Here is a 17,583-nt window from a genome sequence, read left to right on the forward strand (position 1 = left end):
ATAACACTTTATTACAAATATAGATACAGTGGGGTCAAAATAAGGACCAGGGACTGATCCTTTAACAGTGGGTGTGTCCCTGCGCAGGTGTGGGTACATTTCTGAAAACATAGAGAAATAGTACGGTACGAAACAGAATTTTTAAGGAAATATTTTCCAGAATTGTTATTTTATTGGAAATTCAAATTAATATTTACGAAAACACGCGTCAGTATTTCATGTTTTTTAACCCCTTAAGGACCAGGCCATGTTTTGGTTTCGCATTTTCGTTTTTCCCTCCTCACATTTCAAGAGCCATAACTTTTTCATTTTTCAGTTCACAGAGTCACATGATGGCTTATTATTTGCGGGACAAATTGTACTTTGTAATGGCATCATTCAATATGCTGTGCAATGTACTGGGAAGCTGGAAAAAAATTCAGAATGAGGTGCAATTGGAGAAAAAATGCATTTGCGCCATTTTCTTATGGGTTTAATTTTTACAGCGTTCACTGTTTGGTACAAATGACATGTTACCTGTGTTCTACGTGTCAGTACGAACGCGGTGATACCAAATTTATATAGTATTTGAAATGTTTTGATACTTTTAAAAAAATGATAAACTTTGCAAAATAGAAAAAAAAAATTGTGTCATCATGTTCTAACACCTGTAACTTTTTCATATTTCCATGTATGGAGCTGGTTGTTGTGTCTTTTTATGCGGGACAAGATGTCGTTTCTATTGATACCATTTGGGGAAAGATCTGATGCTTTGATCACTTTTTATTCAATTTTTTATAGGAGGCAAAGTGTTGAAAAAAACGCTTTTTGGCGGTTTTTATTTTTTTTGCCGCTACGCCGTTCGCAGTACGGGATAAATGTTTTAATACTCTAATAGTTCGGGCATTTTGGAGCGCGGGGATACCTAATATGTTTATGTTTAATGTTCTTTAATTACTTTTATAGCTAATCTAGGGAAAGGGGGTTGATTTGAACTTTTTATATTTTTTTTATTTTTTTAATACTTTTAAAAACTTTTTTTTTTCTTCTGTTACATTTATGATCAGACCCCTTAGGTACCTTGAAACCTAGGGGGTCTGATCGCTCATACTATTCACTGCAATACTACAGTATTGCAGTGAATAGGAAAATCGCAGCACTTCTATTAGACGATGCCTCTGGCATCGTCTAATAGATCTAGTGCAGAGACAAGCCTGGAAGCCTTCAATAGGCTTCCGGCTGTCATAGCAACCGATCACCGCCCTCATGTGACGTTCAGGAGGGCGGCGATCGGGGAAACATGGCGGCGCCCGTGCCGCCGGCGCCGTTTACACACTGCGGTCACGTTTGACCGCAGTGTGTAAAGGGTTAACAGCAGCGATCGGCTCGGGCACCGACCGCTGCTGTTAGTGGCAGGTCCTGGCTGTATGATACAGCCGGCATCTGCCGTGTATGGAGCGAGCTCAGCGTGTGAGCTCGCTCCATACATCCCCATGCGACCCATGACGTACAGTTACGTCAAGGGTCGCTAAGGGGTTAAAGCGTTAATTCAATGGGGTTTATTTTTAAGTATTTTAATTTGTTTCAGAAGAAAAAAAAGAAACGCTTGTTTTTGACATTAAGTCATAAGTATGGTATTTCCACTTATATTGCTCAATCTTTGGAAATGTTTCTTTACCAAAGCGCACAGTTGCCTATGTGACCTGTGTTTATAAAGCAGTTTGTATGGTGTTTTTAGCACATACAAAAATGAAAAAGTGGCCCTTATTTCTTTTCTAAGTTAAATTTGCATAACTGCAGAAAAGATTAGATAATTATGAGGCATTAATTAATAATTGACACAAATACGCAAGCTTGCAAACCAACGTCAAGGTTCCTCATGTATTTTGAGTCCCTAACTAAAAAATGCTTGAAAAAATTGGTTAGGGACTCAGTGCATGAGGAACGTTGATGATGGTTTGCGAGCTTGTCTATTTTGGCCAAAATATTAACTATTGCCTCATGGTTATCTAATCTTTTTTACAGGGTGCGGCCAGTCGCTTTATTTTTGCTGGGTGCTGTTAGGGTAAGTTCACATGGAGATTTTTGGTTAGGATTTTGAGACCTTATCCGCCTCAAAATCCTGACCAAAAAGACGGCTCTCATTGAAATCAATGGGAGCCGCTCAGGAGTTTTTTCCGGGAGCCGTTTCTTCCTGCTCCCGGAAAAAAGAAGGGAGGTGCTCACTCTTCAGGTCGAGTCACCTCGCAATTCGGCTTGAACACACTCCCTCCTCCGGACTAGGCCCATTCATTGGGCCTAATCCGGAGCGGAGTGCGCGGCTGAATGCCGGTGCAGTGCACAGGCTTTGTCGCGGCTACCTGGCTTTTGGATCGGAACCTGAGACTGCCTCTGCCTCAGGTTTCAGTCCAAAAAAAACCTGTTGTGAACTTACCTTTACTGTTGAGGTGCATGTATTAAGGTGCTGGGCTGCCCACCTGTTCTAATAGGGTGGGGCGTGACCAATAGACTGTTCTTTTGCACTGTGCTCCTCACATTATATTGTGACAGTGCACTGTATAAGTTTCATTTCTGTGCATTTGAAGTGCTGACATCCGTCCCCCTCATGGGGGTGAATGAATGTTTCATTACTATTTTGTCCCTGGACATTTTCTATCATATCTTGTAAAGGGGACCGGCCTGCATCCTGCACAGTCATGTATCATCTGGTATTGGGTTTTTCTGTGATATGCAAATGACTTTATAGCACCATTAAAAGATATCCCTGCATTGTCGTGTGCAGACCAGCCCAGTGTTTAAAGACGGTGGGTGTTTGACAAGTGGTTAATAATATGGTGGGTATTTGCTAAGTAAGCTAAAATGCGCCACCATATATTCAGTTCATGAGTGATCATAACAGTTATATTCGGGGTGATTAACTTTGTCAAAATGTGAAGTGTAAGACAGACGTTGTAATGAGTCTGAGCGGATAAGCCAGCAATTTGTCCTTTATACTCAAAGTCGCAAATATCCCTCTCCCTTCATCTGGACAGAACTGCATCAAATTAGTCTGTAGAAGAACAATTACTGAGTCAGCTAATTAATAGTACAGAGCAGACAGGGTTCTTAATAGATTGGTATTGAAATTGCTTGTGCAGTACTAGATCTCACCCACTAGATGGCGAAAGTCCTACTTCATTTGGAGGACAGGGCTGTAAAATGTAATTTACACTCAATAGTTGATACAGTTTATTGTAAAACTTTACTTTTACAGTCCATCTGCTAGCAAATCCAAGATCCGGATGGCACATCGGAAAATCATGATTTTAAATCACCCAGACAAAGGTAAAATAACTTTTCTTTTTTTCTTTTATATTGTAGTAAAATAACCTGACAAGTTCAACCTTTAAAAGGGGTGGCCAGGTTCCTGGTTTTAACCTCTACAGAGGCTTAAAATACCAAAATCCGTGTACAGGTGTCTCTGTTTAGTCAGAGATCTAGCGGAGAGTCTACATTCAGAACCTGTCTTTGTTGACATTCTGCCCTTACATGAGCGGATCAGCCAGTCAAGCGGTGATTCTCCATTTGAATGGTCACTTCAAATGGCAGTATCTTTATACACCTAGACAAATGGTCCTGGTGTCAGATGAAAGCTGAGATTCATATAAGCTTTAGTGATATATCAGGTTATTCTGTAGCTAAAGCTGCAGTCTTGACAGCATATGAAAGTTAAGAAAATGTATAAAACCAGAGATTCAATTGATTGAAGAATTTCTGAAACTGACCGTCAATCCAGATGACGCTAGGTTCACACCTGCATTCAGCACTCCGTTCTGTGCTTTCCGTCTTCTACATGCAAGAAGACGGAAACCACAGACCGGGTCCGGCTGTGAGCGGCAGTGAGCATTTTATGCTCTCCGCCGCGAAACCGTTTTTTTAAATCCGGACACAGAGTACTGCATGTCCAACTCTGTGTCCGGATTAAAAAACCCGGTTTCGCGGCGGAGAGCATAAAACGCTCACCGCCGCTCACGGCCGGACATCTTTCTCACCCATTCAAATGAATGGGTGAGAGAGACTCCTGCAGGTTTCCATCTCCTGCTCTGTTTTATGCAGGAAACGGAAACCTGCATAACGCAGTGCCGGGCGCAGATGTGAACGAGCCCTTATTGTGATTTTGTATACTTCAGGGCAAACCTTGCGAGATGGAAGTAGATGGCACACACTAAATTGGTAGTGCTAATTCTATCCACACCCTTGTTCCTATTTAGAGGGTTATGGGGAATTTGGCACCTGTGAATTTTAGAGTGCCTTTATACTTCTAGTCTGAACTAGGGTATATTTATGCCAATATGCTGGATATATTATTTAATGCTACAAAACCTGTCACATTTACGGACTTGAACAATAAACTATTAAGCTAGAATTAGTGGTATACTGACATGGTGACCGACTAATTGTGAGCTGCGTACACATAGAGTGAATATTTACATTGGAATATAAATAAACTTTGTAGATTTTGACTGCTCTCTTTTTTGGTAGCATTTAGGTTATTTTAAAGGGGGTGGATATTTTTTTTAATTTTGTTTTGTTACTCGAACCTCGTGAGATGAATCATGAGGTTTACCCAACACATACTCTTGCTTTAAAAAGAACATGGTCTAAATAATTGCTATTAATCGTAATAAAAATAAAATGCCAGATTAATCATGATTTTGGTTTAGATCATAATTACGGTAGCCATTTCTAATCCAAGCCCCATTGTCGTTCCTCCCAAAATAAAAGCACACTTGCCAACGTTGGACCATTCAGGAAAATGCATTAGCAGCTTTCCACAAAAAACTTTACACCTATCAGCAAGGCTCTCACCATTTTGGAATGTAGCATGCCTATTTTTTTGAGCATGTCATGGCCCTGGTTCTGTCATGGACATGTTAATGTCTGACCAGTACAGAAAGCAAATCACATATAAAATTACAGATAGCCTAGAGGATATCAGAGCATTCACTGGATCTTGGAGGTTTGTTCACTCTTCCAGGACTCCAAGGACTGGGATTGGGATTTTCATATGCATATTAATGGGGTTATGGTTATGACTGTCCTAGTAACTATGCAGCTGTCAGCTACTGAGCGGCATCCATATTTAAATAACAGACATCAGCCATAATATTATGGCAGAGGTTGAGAAGAGGCTTCCCCATGAACATAACCACATTTAGTTTTGTTGGCAATGACAGAAGTTCACATTTTTTTGCACATATATTATTAAAATTGTGCAGAGGCTTAAAGATTTTCACTAACCATCTTGGTGACTATCTTTTGTTTTGATCAGTTTCCAGTGAATGCAGGACCTTCTTATGGTCTTGTACTTTTTCAAAATCCAGTCATAGTTTCCTTATCATGGACAGCTTATCTATTTATGCATGTATTGTCCCTGTCCACAAAAAAGAAATAATGACTGAGTTCCTGACAAGTCCCAGGTCATAGAAAATCCCTACATTCTTGGTTGTAGCCATTGGCAAAGGAATATAAGCAAAGACATTCACTACTAAGATGGTTAGAGAAAATGTTTAAAACTCACTATTTTTTTTTTATTTGCATTTTAATTTTCTTCTGATTTAATTAAATATATGTTTTAAGTTTTGTCTACAGCATGTGAAAGTATCAAATTTATTCTAGTATGTTATGTGGATACATCTGAGAACACTGTATATATATGTTTGTGTGTGCGTGTGTATATATATATATATATATATATATATAAATATAATTTATTTCTATGCTCTCCATGGATAAAGAGGTCACAGGTCACAAATTCTTCTCCCTCTCCCTTTCATGTCCACTAGATTACTTTTGAAGGATCCATTTTTGTAAGGTTCACAAGGCCATGTTACATCTGACAGACTATCCACCAGTGTCTAGGAGTCATACTTTACATTTTCTATATAACAATCTCAAGTCAAGCTACTTGACTCCAAGGTTAAGACATGACTGTGGTACTGATGTATTTTCTGTATAGAAAATACTGATCAAGCATGCAGTTATGGTATGGCGTTCCTTGTTAAAGTGGAAATCCTATTTTAGAAGCAGCAAAGTCACAGCACCACACTATGACATGCTCATCCTCATGTAGCCTAGGGTCTCTTCATAATAGCGTTAAATAGTAGATGAGCTCAGTGTCCCTAGAAACCCATTGACAGCCAATCCTTATTCGACCCCGATGCTTGACCGTAAGCTATGTTTCACATACTGCCTATGTTTGCAGTGCTCCTGCTCCATTTCCATCCCCATCCTATACAATACTGATTGTCCAGGTTTGTTCTTGTCTACATCATTGTAAAGCAGACTGTGCTTAATCATTTATAAGCGGAGTTGCTAAAAGTGGGAAAAAAGTCTGCTCAATCACTTCCATTTTGGTAATACACAAGAAATAAAAGCTCTTCTGAGTGAGATTGCCTTCTGTAAACTTGCCATAAAATATTAATGCCATTCAGAGGTTGGAAATTACAGGCTGCAGAACCGGAGCACAAATGCTGTAACTAGCCAGGTTTTGAATGTAAATGATTTATTTTACAGAAAGACTATTATTATAACTTCTAAGTAGACCGCATCTGCTGGAGAAAAGCACACCCATATGCTCATTCCTGCCTCAGCTTAAAAATAGCAGATGGTAAAACATTACGCTGTATTTCAAAAGTCAAACAGGAGACTATTTTTTGCTTTCCTTATAGTGAGATTTACAACACTCTCCACGCTTTACAGCACTGTGCTGACACTTCACCCAGGCCATCAAATATACCCTCTGAAGTTAGAGCATTTCTAGGTATGGGTACATGTCAGTGTGATCTAGATATGTTCTGACCATATTGTAAAGCCCTCCTCATATGGACATATTGTAAAGCCATCTGTATAAACATATGCGAGGGCAAGTAGCTGCATAGCTGATACTTAAAGGGGTATTCTCAACTCAAGGATCATATTCACATTTGTAGCTTAAAAAGGACCTTTCACATCCTCATAGACGAATGAAATTCAGCACACTGTCAGCTTTTCCCATTATGAACCCCAGTGCTGGTGATATTGATGCGGTCAATTTCAGCACCAATATCCCTCCACTCAGAAGGGTGGGCCTTACTGCTCAGTGTCATCGCTGGGCTATGAGGAACGTTCACCCTGATTGTAAAAGTCTGTAGAAGATTATTGTCAGGGAGGCAATCCTCACAGCCGGTCAATGTCGCCAGACCTTAAGGCCCCGTGTTTCTGACTGTGGGGAGGTACTGTATCAGTGTTGAAATTAACTAGTACAACAGTCAGCTCTTATTATAGGAAGAGGCAAATTCATATGGTGTAGCTGCTTTCTCTAGGACAGTGATCAGGTATATGATCTCCCATCTGAACAAAGTTATTTATTTTTCTTCTTCCTTTGTGCTGTTTTTAGCTACATTTTATATAGAGAGAAAAATCCACTACAAATACAGCTGTGTAATAAAAAGGTGATGTTAGGGAACCTGTTGCAACAAATAACTCAGTAAGTCCTGGGAAACTAGAATCCCCAAGCGCTGAGGCAAAAACAGTCCTGGGTGTGCTATGCTCTCCCAACCGGAGCGGAACCAGGCCCTGGAGTTCTTCACCAGAAGAACCAAATCAGGATCATGGAGGAGAGGTCTGTTAGGTAAGCCGGGTCAAACAATCCAGAGAAAGTCCAGAGTCCAGCAAGTCCAGAGAAGAGCAACCAAAATGGTGGAAGGTCAGCAAACCATGTCCTATGAGGAGCGGCTAAAAGAACTGGGATTGTTTAGTTTGCAGAAGAGAAGGCTAAGGGGAGATTTAATAGCAGTCTACAAATATCTGGAAGGTAGTCACAGTGCAGAGGGATCTACCCTATTCTCATTAGCACAAGGAAGTACAAGAAGCAATGGGATGAAACTAACGGGAAAGAGATACAGATTAGACATTAGGAAAAACTTTCTGACAGTGAGGGTGGTGAGAGAGTGGAATAGGCTGCCACGGGAGGTGGTGGGCGCTCCATCAATGGAAATCTTCAAGCGGAATCTGGATAAACATATAGCTGGGATGATTTAGGAAAACCTGCACTCGCAGGGGGTTGGACCCGATGGCCCTTGAGGTCCCTTCCAACTCTACCATAAGAAAAAAAAAAAAATCCAGGGAATCCAAGAGCAGGGACAGGAGGCAGGTGACAAGGGAGAAGCAGGAGAGGCAACGCTAGGGAGCTGATACCACGAAGTAACGAATAACCAGCGGTGGGCCAGGACCAAAATGAGACCTAAATAGCCTCAGGCCTGGCGCTGATCCCCCTGACCCGCAAGTGCTGGCTCCGGCGCCAGGGGAAAACCGGAACCTCTGCGAACTCCAGCAGAGGCCTCCGGCCTAACCTGCGCCGGAACCAGCAGCCATTCCGGCGCTGGACACAGAGCGGGCTGGAGGCCTACGGACAGCACAGGGGAGGCCCTGGCCCGACTTAACAGGTGTGTGTTGACCCTGTCCTGGCTAAATGTCATATGTGGCCTTGAGTACGTGGCATCTACAATATAGTTGACCACCACTATTTTAGATGAAGAGATTTCCCCAGGTGAATGCAGAAGACGGAAACCTGTCATGCCGAGTCTGGTCGTGAGCGCCAGTGAGCGTTTTATGCTCTACGCAGCGAAACCGTTTTTTTTTTTAAACCGGACACAGAGTACTGCATGTCCGACTCTGTTCAGTTAAAAAAAAAAAAAAATGGTTTCACCGCGGAGAGCATAAAACGCTCACTGGTGCTCACGGCCAGACACTTGTCAAACCCATTCAAATGAATGAGTTTGAAAGATGCCTGCAGGTTTCCGTCTCCTGCCCTGTTTTGTGCAGGAAACGGAAACCTGCAGAACGGAGACCCCGGGCGCAGATGTGAACGAGCCCTAATACTGTAATTTGTTGGCTTTCTAGCAGCATGGTATTTTCCTGGTTCACTGAACAAGTCCTCTCCATAGTTATTCTTTATATACTAAGCAGACTGGCACTACCAATTGAGGATTTCTGCTCTTGGTAACTAAGCAGCTGCAGTTATGTAGTGAGATATATCACAGAAAAGAGATGGTTATTTTAGCCAGCCAGACACCAATTATTTGCTTTTATGGGTCCAATTTATTAAAGGGTAGTAAAATGTACTATAAACTTCTTACAGCTTTATCAGCTTAGTTTTAATCAATGTGTTCTACTGGTGAGTGGAAAAACAATAAAGGTCGTGACCAAGAGCAATCGATTATGTCTTTGGGGAAAGTAGAGGGTTTTTCCTGAGACATTACTTTGTGTTAATAAACAACTATATAAATGTGAAGTTTCAGCAGGCCCCCTATACTTTTTGATCTATGTATATTAGGTATTATTTCTGTATGAAATGTGTTTTCTATATAAGGAAGCAAAATGTGTTGAGCCTGTTGCTTTCCCGCAGGGAGACAGATGCTTCTTGTACAGGGTCTTGGTGTGAATTGGCTATGTGGAATCAAGTGCAACTTTAATAAGCAGTCAACAGGGTGTCCTTTCCCTGTTAAAGATGCTGAGAATTTGCTTATACATGTACACCTGAACCTGGCAATCCACTTCTGTCCATATCTATTCTTCTGTCCATATGCATTTTTTTGCAGTGACTTTTTGAGCTTTTTTTCACCTTCAAAAAATTGCTAGCTTTTTTTTTTTTTTTTTTTTCTGCCTCCCTTTCACTTCAGGCGAAGCAGAATGCACCTGAAGATAAATCCTGAACCTTTCTTATTCTGCATTGCAGCATTGCGTTTTCATGAAAATCAGCTTTTTATTCTTATGTAAATTAGCTAAAAAGGACTTTAGGCGTGTTTCTTCTGCAAAGACTTAGATTTTTGGATAGCAGTCTCTAACAGCAACTCTAACAGTCTCTGTCACTCAAACAATGGGGGCGTAGTCGAGTAGTAGTTCTGGACGACGAAATCAAAGCATTTATGCTACGGACATTTTTTTACAATGTGTGAATGAGATTCGTTAGACTTTAAAACTCTGTGGTGTTTCCTCGGCATTTACACCACATGGGGCTCCGGCCAAAAAATTCCCTTTGTAATAAATCTTCCCCCTTTGAGTTTTTTGGGGCACTTTTAGGCCACTATAATAGTAATACCTATACCCTCACACACAGGTTTTGTTATGAACTGAGGGCACTATTACTGTAATAGAGCCCTAGTAGTGCTCCCCCCACAGGTAATGTTATCCCCCACATACACACAGGTAATATTACATATGGGGGCACTACTAGAGCACTATTACTGTAATAGTGCCCACCTACAGTTAAAAAGTCTCCACACATACAGGTAATGTAATTACTAGAGATGAGCGAACAGTGTTCTATCGAACACATGTTCGATCGGATATCAGGGTGTTCGCCATGTTCGAATCGAATCGAACACCGCGTGGTAAAGTGCGCCAAAATTCGATTCCCCTCCCACCTTCCCTGGCGCCTTTTTTGCACCAATAACAGCGCAGGGGAGGTGGGACAGGAACTACGACACCGGGGGCATTGAAAAAAATTGGAAAAAGTCATTGGCTGCCGAAATCAGGTGACCTCCATTTTAGATGAATAGTGGATTTCAAATCCGGGTCATATGAGAATGTGAACTTTGTGACTATGAGACAGGGATAGCTGTACAGGCAGGGATAGCTAGGGATAACCTTTATTTAGGGGGGAATGTTATTAAAAATAACTTTTTGGGCTCTATCGGGTGTGTAATTATGATTTTTGTGAGATAAACTTTTTCCCATAGGGATGCATTGGCCAGCGCTGATTGGCCGAATTCCGTACTCTGGCCAATCAGTGCTGGCCAATGCATTTTATTAGCTTGATGAAGCAGAGTGTGCACAAGGGTTCAAGCGCACCCTCGGCTCTGATGTAGCAGAGCCGAGGCTGCACAAGGGTTCAAGCACACCCTCGGCTCTGATGTAGGAGAGCCGAGGGTGCACTTGAACCCTTGTGCACACTCTGCTTCATCAAGCTAATAGAATGCATTGGCCAGCGCTGATTGGCCAATGCATTCTATTAGCCTGATGAAGTAGAGCTGAATGTGTGTGCTAAGCACACACATTCAGCTCTACTTCATCGGGCTAATAGAATGCATTGGCCAGCGCTGATTGGCCAGAGTACGGAATTCGGCCAATCAGCGCTGGCTCTGCTGGAGGAGGCGGAGTCTAAGGTCGGACCTGAATGGAGACTGGTGTGGAGCGATCTTAGACTCCGCCTCCTCCAGCAGAGCCAGTGCTGATTGGCCGAATTCCGTACTCTGGCCAATCAGCACTGGCTAATGCATTGTATTGGCGTGATGAAGCAGTGCTGAATGTGTGTGCTTAGCACACACATTCAGCTCTACTTCATCGGGCTAATAGAATGCATTGGCCAATCAGCGCTGGCCAATGCATTCTATTAGCGTGAACTGAGTTTGCACAGGGGTTCTAGTGCACCCTCGGCTCTGCTACATCAGATTGCTACATCTGATGTAGCAGTGCCGAGTGTGCATCAGATGTGTAGTTGAGCAAAACTGACTCAGCACTGCTAAGTCTCTGCATTCGCATAGGAATGCATTGGCCAGCCTTCGGCCAATCAGCGCTGGCTCTGCCGGAGGAGGCGGAGTCTAAGGTCGGACCTGAATGGAGACTGGTGTGGAGCGATCTTAGACTCCGCCTCCTCCAGCAGAGCCAGCGCTGATTGGTCGAGTTCCGTACTCTGGCCAATCAGCACTGGCCAATGCATTTCTATGGGGAAAAGTTAGCTTGCGAAAATCGCAAACTGACAGGGATTTCCATGAAATAAAGTGACTTTTATGCCCCCAGACATGCTTCCCCTGCTGTCCCAGTGTCATTCCAGGGTGTTGGTATCATTTCCTGGGGTGTCATAGTGGACTTGGTGACCCTCCAGACACGAATTTGGGTTTCCCCCTTAACGAGTTTATGTTCCCCATAGACTATAATGGGGTTCGAAACCCATTCGAACACTCGAACAGTGAGCGGCTGTTCGAATCGAATTTCGAACCTCGAACATTTTAGTGTTCGCTCATCTCTAGTAATTACCTGTTATTATTAGTGATATTAAATATACACTTTATTGTGTTTTCGTATGAGACGCCCCAACCCGCCACCAAAAACTCCGCCCCCGGTACCCCCCACCCCCACCCACCAAGCCACAGGGAAATGGCCTACTTGTAAGCGGTCCTTGGTACCAAAAAGGTTGGGGACCGCTGGGTCTTTGCTACCATACACATTAGATAGATGGCAGACTATCATCTAATAATATTTATGTAACCTTGTACAAGGTGCCAAATGCAAACCTGTGGGGTCTGCATTCATAGGTTTCATATCACCGAGACTTAGTTGTTCCATGTGTCCCCATGTTACAGGATACTCTCGTCTGAATGCATTGCTTCTAGGGGAGATTATCTCTGTTAGGCTATATTTACAACGATGGCAGATAATCTTTTAGGAACCACTGCGTCATATCCTGCCAAGCTGTTCTGTTTCGATTGATAGTATGGTGTACTCCATAATACAAACTTGAGGGACCCCATTGTTGTCATTGGGGATGAATCCATCGGTGTCCGTTTATCAGATGGTCTGCTCCCATCCTGCTTTTCATTTTTCTTTTCGTGTAATGATGACTAATCTGAGTCAGGATTTCTGACTGTGAACCCAACATAATACTTCATCCCATTATTATACAGATTTTTTTTTTCTTATGAATAAAACCCCTCTATGAAAGGACATTGCACAAGAACAATGTACTGTATGTTTACATACACGGAATGGTCACTTTCATAGTACTATTTTCACGATCAGAGATTCCCTGTACAGAAATTAGACCAGGAAATGTTACCCTGAAGTGAGCGGTTTCCATGGATTAGTTTGTGTAAATTTACATTAGAGTAGGAAAATTGTTTATCTGTCATCGAAGCTAGACTAATCAGGGCCAGGATTTCAGAAACTCCAAATCTTGTGGGATTTTCTAGTGTAATGGTTTTGAGTATATGGTGTGTGGATGTAAACAACTCCTAGACTAAGGGCTAGTTCACACGGGGCACGGTATGGCGTATTTTGGTTGTGATTGTGACGTGGGAAGCCGCGTCAGAATAGGGCCAAAATGCTCCTGCTATGACTGTCGCGGCTTCCTGCTTCGGAGTAGGCCCAAATGAATGGACCTAGTCCGGAGGGTGCTGCCGCGAGGCGGACACTGGGGCTAAATCAGCCGTCGAATCCACCTGAAGAAAGTGCAGTTCGCTTCTTTTTTCCGTGGGTGAGAACATACCACTCACAGAAAAAAGTAAGCTAACGGTGTACATAGACCTTTATTGTGAGGGGACGGATTCTGACGTGGATTCAGCGCCAAAATCCGCCACCTCTTGTCCCGTGTGAACGAGCCCTAAAGGAATCTGAGAAGGATGTCAAGGATGTGCAGTACATAGTCAACACTGGTGCCTCAACTCGTGTCACAATGCACAACTTTCTGTTCCTTAGCATGGATGGACTATAACAGCAGACAACCAGTTGCCATTTCTGTTTAAGGGAAACAGGAAGGCAAGACAGCAGTGGGCAAAAATTGTACGAGCAGTGGAAATACATTGCCTGGTGAGGAGAATCCAGATTTCTGACGGCGTAAGCCGCTTGATTCGATAAACCTTCCTTGTCCCATGCCAGCAGTTCAGGCTGGTGGAATAATGTGGGGAATGTTTTCATGGCACACCCAGGACCCATTGATATGTCTGGATAATACCTGTTGGTGCAGTTCTGAAGTCCAATGAAGGTGTAACGTGATACAAGATGGGGGTCTATAATAAAGTGGCCTTTCACTGTGTACCATATACAGACGGCAGACATGTTCACAGTTTATTTCTGCTATTTTTCTTTTCTTTTTAACAATCCAACTACTGTCTGTCTCCTCTTTTGATTTAGCATTGCTTGCGGATACTGTTATTTGCATGGATGCTCCGCTTAATTTATAAACAGCAGTTGTCTGTCCTGTCACTCTTTCAAAGAAAAAAAGCTTTTACATCGCTATATAACGCTACTCGCAGCATATCCTGTTTTTGGGGAAAGAAAATAAACAACTTCATGCATTTCATCTATTTAATTTGCGTATAACTGATTAAATCTCTTGTGTTTTTCATTGCAGGCGGATCACCTTATATAGCAATGAAAATAAATGAAGCAAAGGACTTACTGGAGTCTAGTGCAAAACAATGACATAAGAGGGATGAATAATTAATTGGTATTAGGCTCTTCACTGCCAGGAAAGATAGCGCGCTGCCTGTGTCTGTCTACCTGTTAGCAAGGGTTTTTTTTTTCCCTTCATTTTAAATGTTATTTATACAGTTTATAAACATGTATTTTTGATGCCTGAAACCGTCCACGCTTGTCTTTTATTTTAATATGTCATTAAGAAAATTGTTCCGTGGTAATACTACAGCCTGATATGGAAGTTTTGATAGGAACCAGTATGGCGGTCACGTGAACCTTGGATGTGCACTATATTAGCATGGACTAAGCTAGACCTTTCTCTGGAATTTCAGTATTTTTCATTCTATTTTTGTGTGTATGCATAGGCAAATAGACTTTTCTGTAACCTTGGCAGGCTCACAAGAGCAGGAGCTGTAGAAACTTCATCACATTCTGTGCCTAGATCCCAGCTGTTCTTATAAGGGGCCATCAGCCGGCTTCACAATCATCTCTCTCTTTGGACCATCATCTTCATATATTGGATGCAGAGCACGTCCATGTAATGTGGGGAAAAAAAATAAATATGTAATAAAATGTTGTCGTTGCTGCCAGCTTCTCCCTGCAATCAACAGCTAGCGACTGAATAGAGCAGAAAAACTCATGCATTCGCCACAAACAAATTCAACAGGAGGGGAGAGAAATCTATTCATTTTATTTAAAGGAAAATGTCAGAACTGGCAATTTGATAAAATGCGAATTGTATGCGCGGCACATTAGAAATGACACTTTGTAGGACTCATCGAAGACCCCCAGGGCTTTAATAAGCTCCAAGTTCAAAAGATCAGTCTATGTAAGTGGGCAAAAAGACAATGCTTGGCTTCATTATGAACATTCGGCTCTGGCTGTGAGCTGGGAGATGCATAATATTCAAGAAGAAATTAAAGAACAGGCCTACTGTGTTAATGGAATATGCATTGGTGAGCTACAATACCTTTGTTATGTGGATTGTGTTGTGAGGTCAATGAGCCATGTGATATATTGTGCATGCACTGGCCTATCAATGTAAGCGTGCTGCAATAAGGGTTCCCTATAAAAAGCCTTAAATGCTATGTTTCCTGCCATTTTATTTCTATCTTCTAATTTACTAATTTGTTTTTTAATTTAATATTTTTCCATGGCAAATTACCCTTTCCTCTTGCGCTTTTTTAAAACAGATCCTATTATAACCCAGTGTGTAGCTGCTATATTTGTGGACAGAAAAGTACTATAAAAATGTGTCCACATAAAATTCTGAGCTGCTTTACATTTGTAAAAGAGAGTTTCTAGTAAATTCTATGATCTCATTATTAAAGAGTTTTCCCTTCCAACAAAAGACATTTATGGCATATCTTCAGGATATACCTTAAATGTGTGATAGACGTGATAGACGCCAGTTCCTAAAATGACCCCTCCTTTCCCCTAGCCTTTGTGTCATGCTACTTACCAGGTCACAACCTTACTGAGAAGAGTTTCATCTATGATCAAGCTTTGTGGAAACAGAACAGCTCAGAGCTACATGGTTTCCATAACTCTCACAGAAATAATTGTAAGTTAAGGCCGAGGCCCCAAGTTATGGAAAGAGCTGTGGGTTTTTTTGTAGCCAAACCCACGATCGTCTACAAAAGGAATGGGAAATATATAGGAAGTTCTTATACTTCTCCCTTCTACTAAATCTACTCCTGGCTTTTGCTCAAAAAACACAGCAAAATCTGCAACAAGAAAAGGCAGCTTTTCTGCAACATGGGGCCTTGGCCTTAAGGCTGGAACTCCACGCTGCTATAACAACACAGTTTGGCCACGGTACAAACGCTGCAGTAAAAACCATGCCATTTTACAGCACCAGCAACATGTTTGGGATTCTGGATAATCCCATCCACACAATGCAGGAAAATTCTGTAGACTTCCTGTGGAAAAAGTGCTACGGGAAAAAAAAAAAACCTCTAAACGTTTCCGCCACAGGCTTTTCGGTGCTTTTTGGTTGCGTCTCACTATGTGGGACTTTAGCTAAAGACTGGAAGATTATGTAGATAATCTGTTTTCCCTTAGCCCAAACAGCAGCACAAGATGGGGTATTCCTGCCCCTGTGTACTGTTAGGACAGGTGGAACTTTTAATAAACTAACAAGTTCCCTCCCATAAAAGGCCCAGGAGACCTCCCCCTCCCTGTGTTAGTCTCCAAGTACCATACAGCATAAAACCACATATAATTTAACAAGCCAAAGGGAGGGAGCTTTGTGCTGCTGTTTGGGCTAAGGGAAAACAGATTATCTACAGTGGGGCAAAAAAGTATTTGGTCAGTCACCAATAGTGCAAGTTCCACCACTTAAAAAGATGAGGTGTCTGTAATTTACATCATAGGTAGACCTCAACTATGAGAGACAAAATGAGAAAACAAATCCAGAAAATCATTGTCTGATTTTTTAAGAATTTTTTTTCAAATTATGGTGGAAAATAAGTATTTGGTCACCTACAAACAATGAAGATTTCTGGCTCTCACAGACCTGTAACTTCTTCAAGAGTCTCCTCTTTCCTTCACTCATTACCTGTAGTAATGGCACCTGTTTAAACTTGTTATCAGTATAAAAAGACACCTGTGCACACCCTCAAACAGTCAGACTCCAAACTCCACTATGGTGAAGACCAAAGAGCTGTCAAAGGACACCAGAAACAAAATTGTAGCCCTGCACCAGGCTGGGAAGACTGAATCTGCAATAGGCAACCAGCTTGGATTGAAGAAATCAACTGTGGGAGCAATAATTAGAAAATGGAAGACATACAAGACCACTGATAATCTCCCTCGATCTGGGGCTCCACGCAAAAGCTCACCCCGTGGGGTCAAAATGATCCCAAGAACGGTGAGCAAAAATCCCAGAACCACGCGGGGGGACCTAGTGAATGAACTGCAGAGAGCTGGGACCAATGTAACAAAGCCTACCATCAGTAACACACTACGCCGCCAGGGACTCAGATCCTGCAGTGCCAGATGTCTCCCACTGCTTAAGCCAGTACATGTCCGGGCCCGTCTGAAGTTTGCTAGAGAGCATTTGGATGATCCAGAAGAGTATTGGGAGAATGTCCTATGGTCTGATGAAACCAAACTGGAACTGTTTGGTAGAAACACAACTTTTCGCGTTTGGAGGAAAAAGAATACTGAGTTGCATCCATCAAACACCATACCTACTGTAAAGCATGGGGGTGGAAACATAATGCTTTGGGGCTGTTTCTCTGCAAAGGGGCCAGGACGACTGATCCGGGTACATGAAAGAATGAATGGGGCCATGTATTGGGAGATTTTGAGTGCAAACCTCCTTCCATCAGCAAGGGCATTGAAGATGAAACGTGGCTGGGTCTTTCAACATGACAATGATCCAAA

General features: G+C 42.1%; 1 protein-coding gene across 1 annotated transcript in view; it reads left to right on the forward strand.

Annotated features, from left to right (window-relative positions):
• DNAJC15 (DnaJ heat shock protein family (Hsp40) member C15) overlaps positions 1-15,286 on the forward strand; it is a 39,141-nt gene extending 23,855 nt beyond the window's left edge. Inside the window, exons 5-6 of the mRNA XM_075265484.1 lie at positions 3,233-3,303; positions 14,129-15,286. Coding sequence (XP_075121585.1) covers positions 3,233-3,303; positions 14,129-14,199 — 142 coding nt within the window. The 3' untranslated portion in view covers positions 14,200-15,286. The remainder of the gene's footprint in view (positions 1-3,232; positions 3,304-14,128) is intronic.
• The last annotated feature ends 2,297 nt before the right edge of the window (positions 15,287-17,583 follow it).

Source organism: Leptodactylus fuscus, chromosome 2, assembly GCF_031893055.1.
Source record: "Leptodactylus fuscus isolate aLepFus1 chromosome 2, aLepFus1.hap2, whole genome shotgun sequence".
NCBI lineage: Eukaryota > Metazoa > Chordata > Amphibia > Anura > Leptodactylidae > Leptodactylus > Leptodactylus fuscus.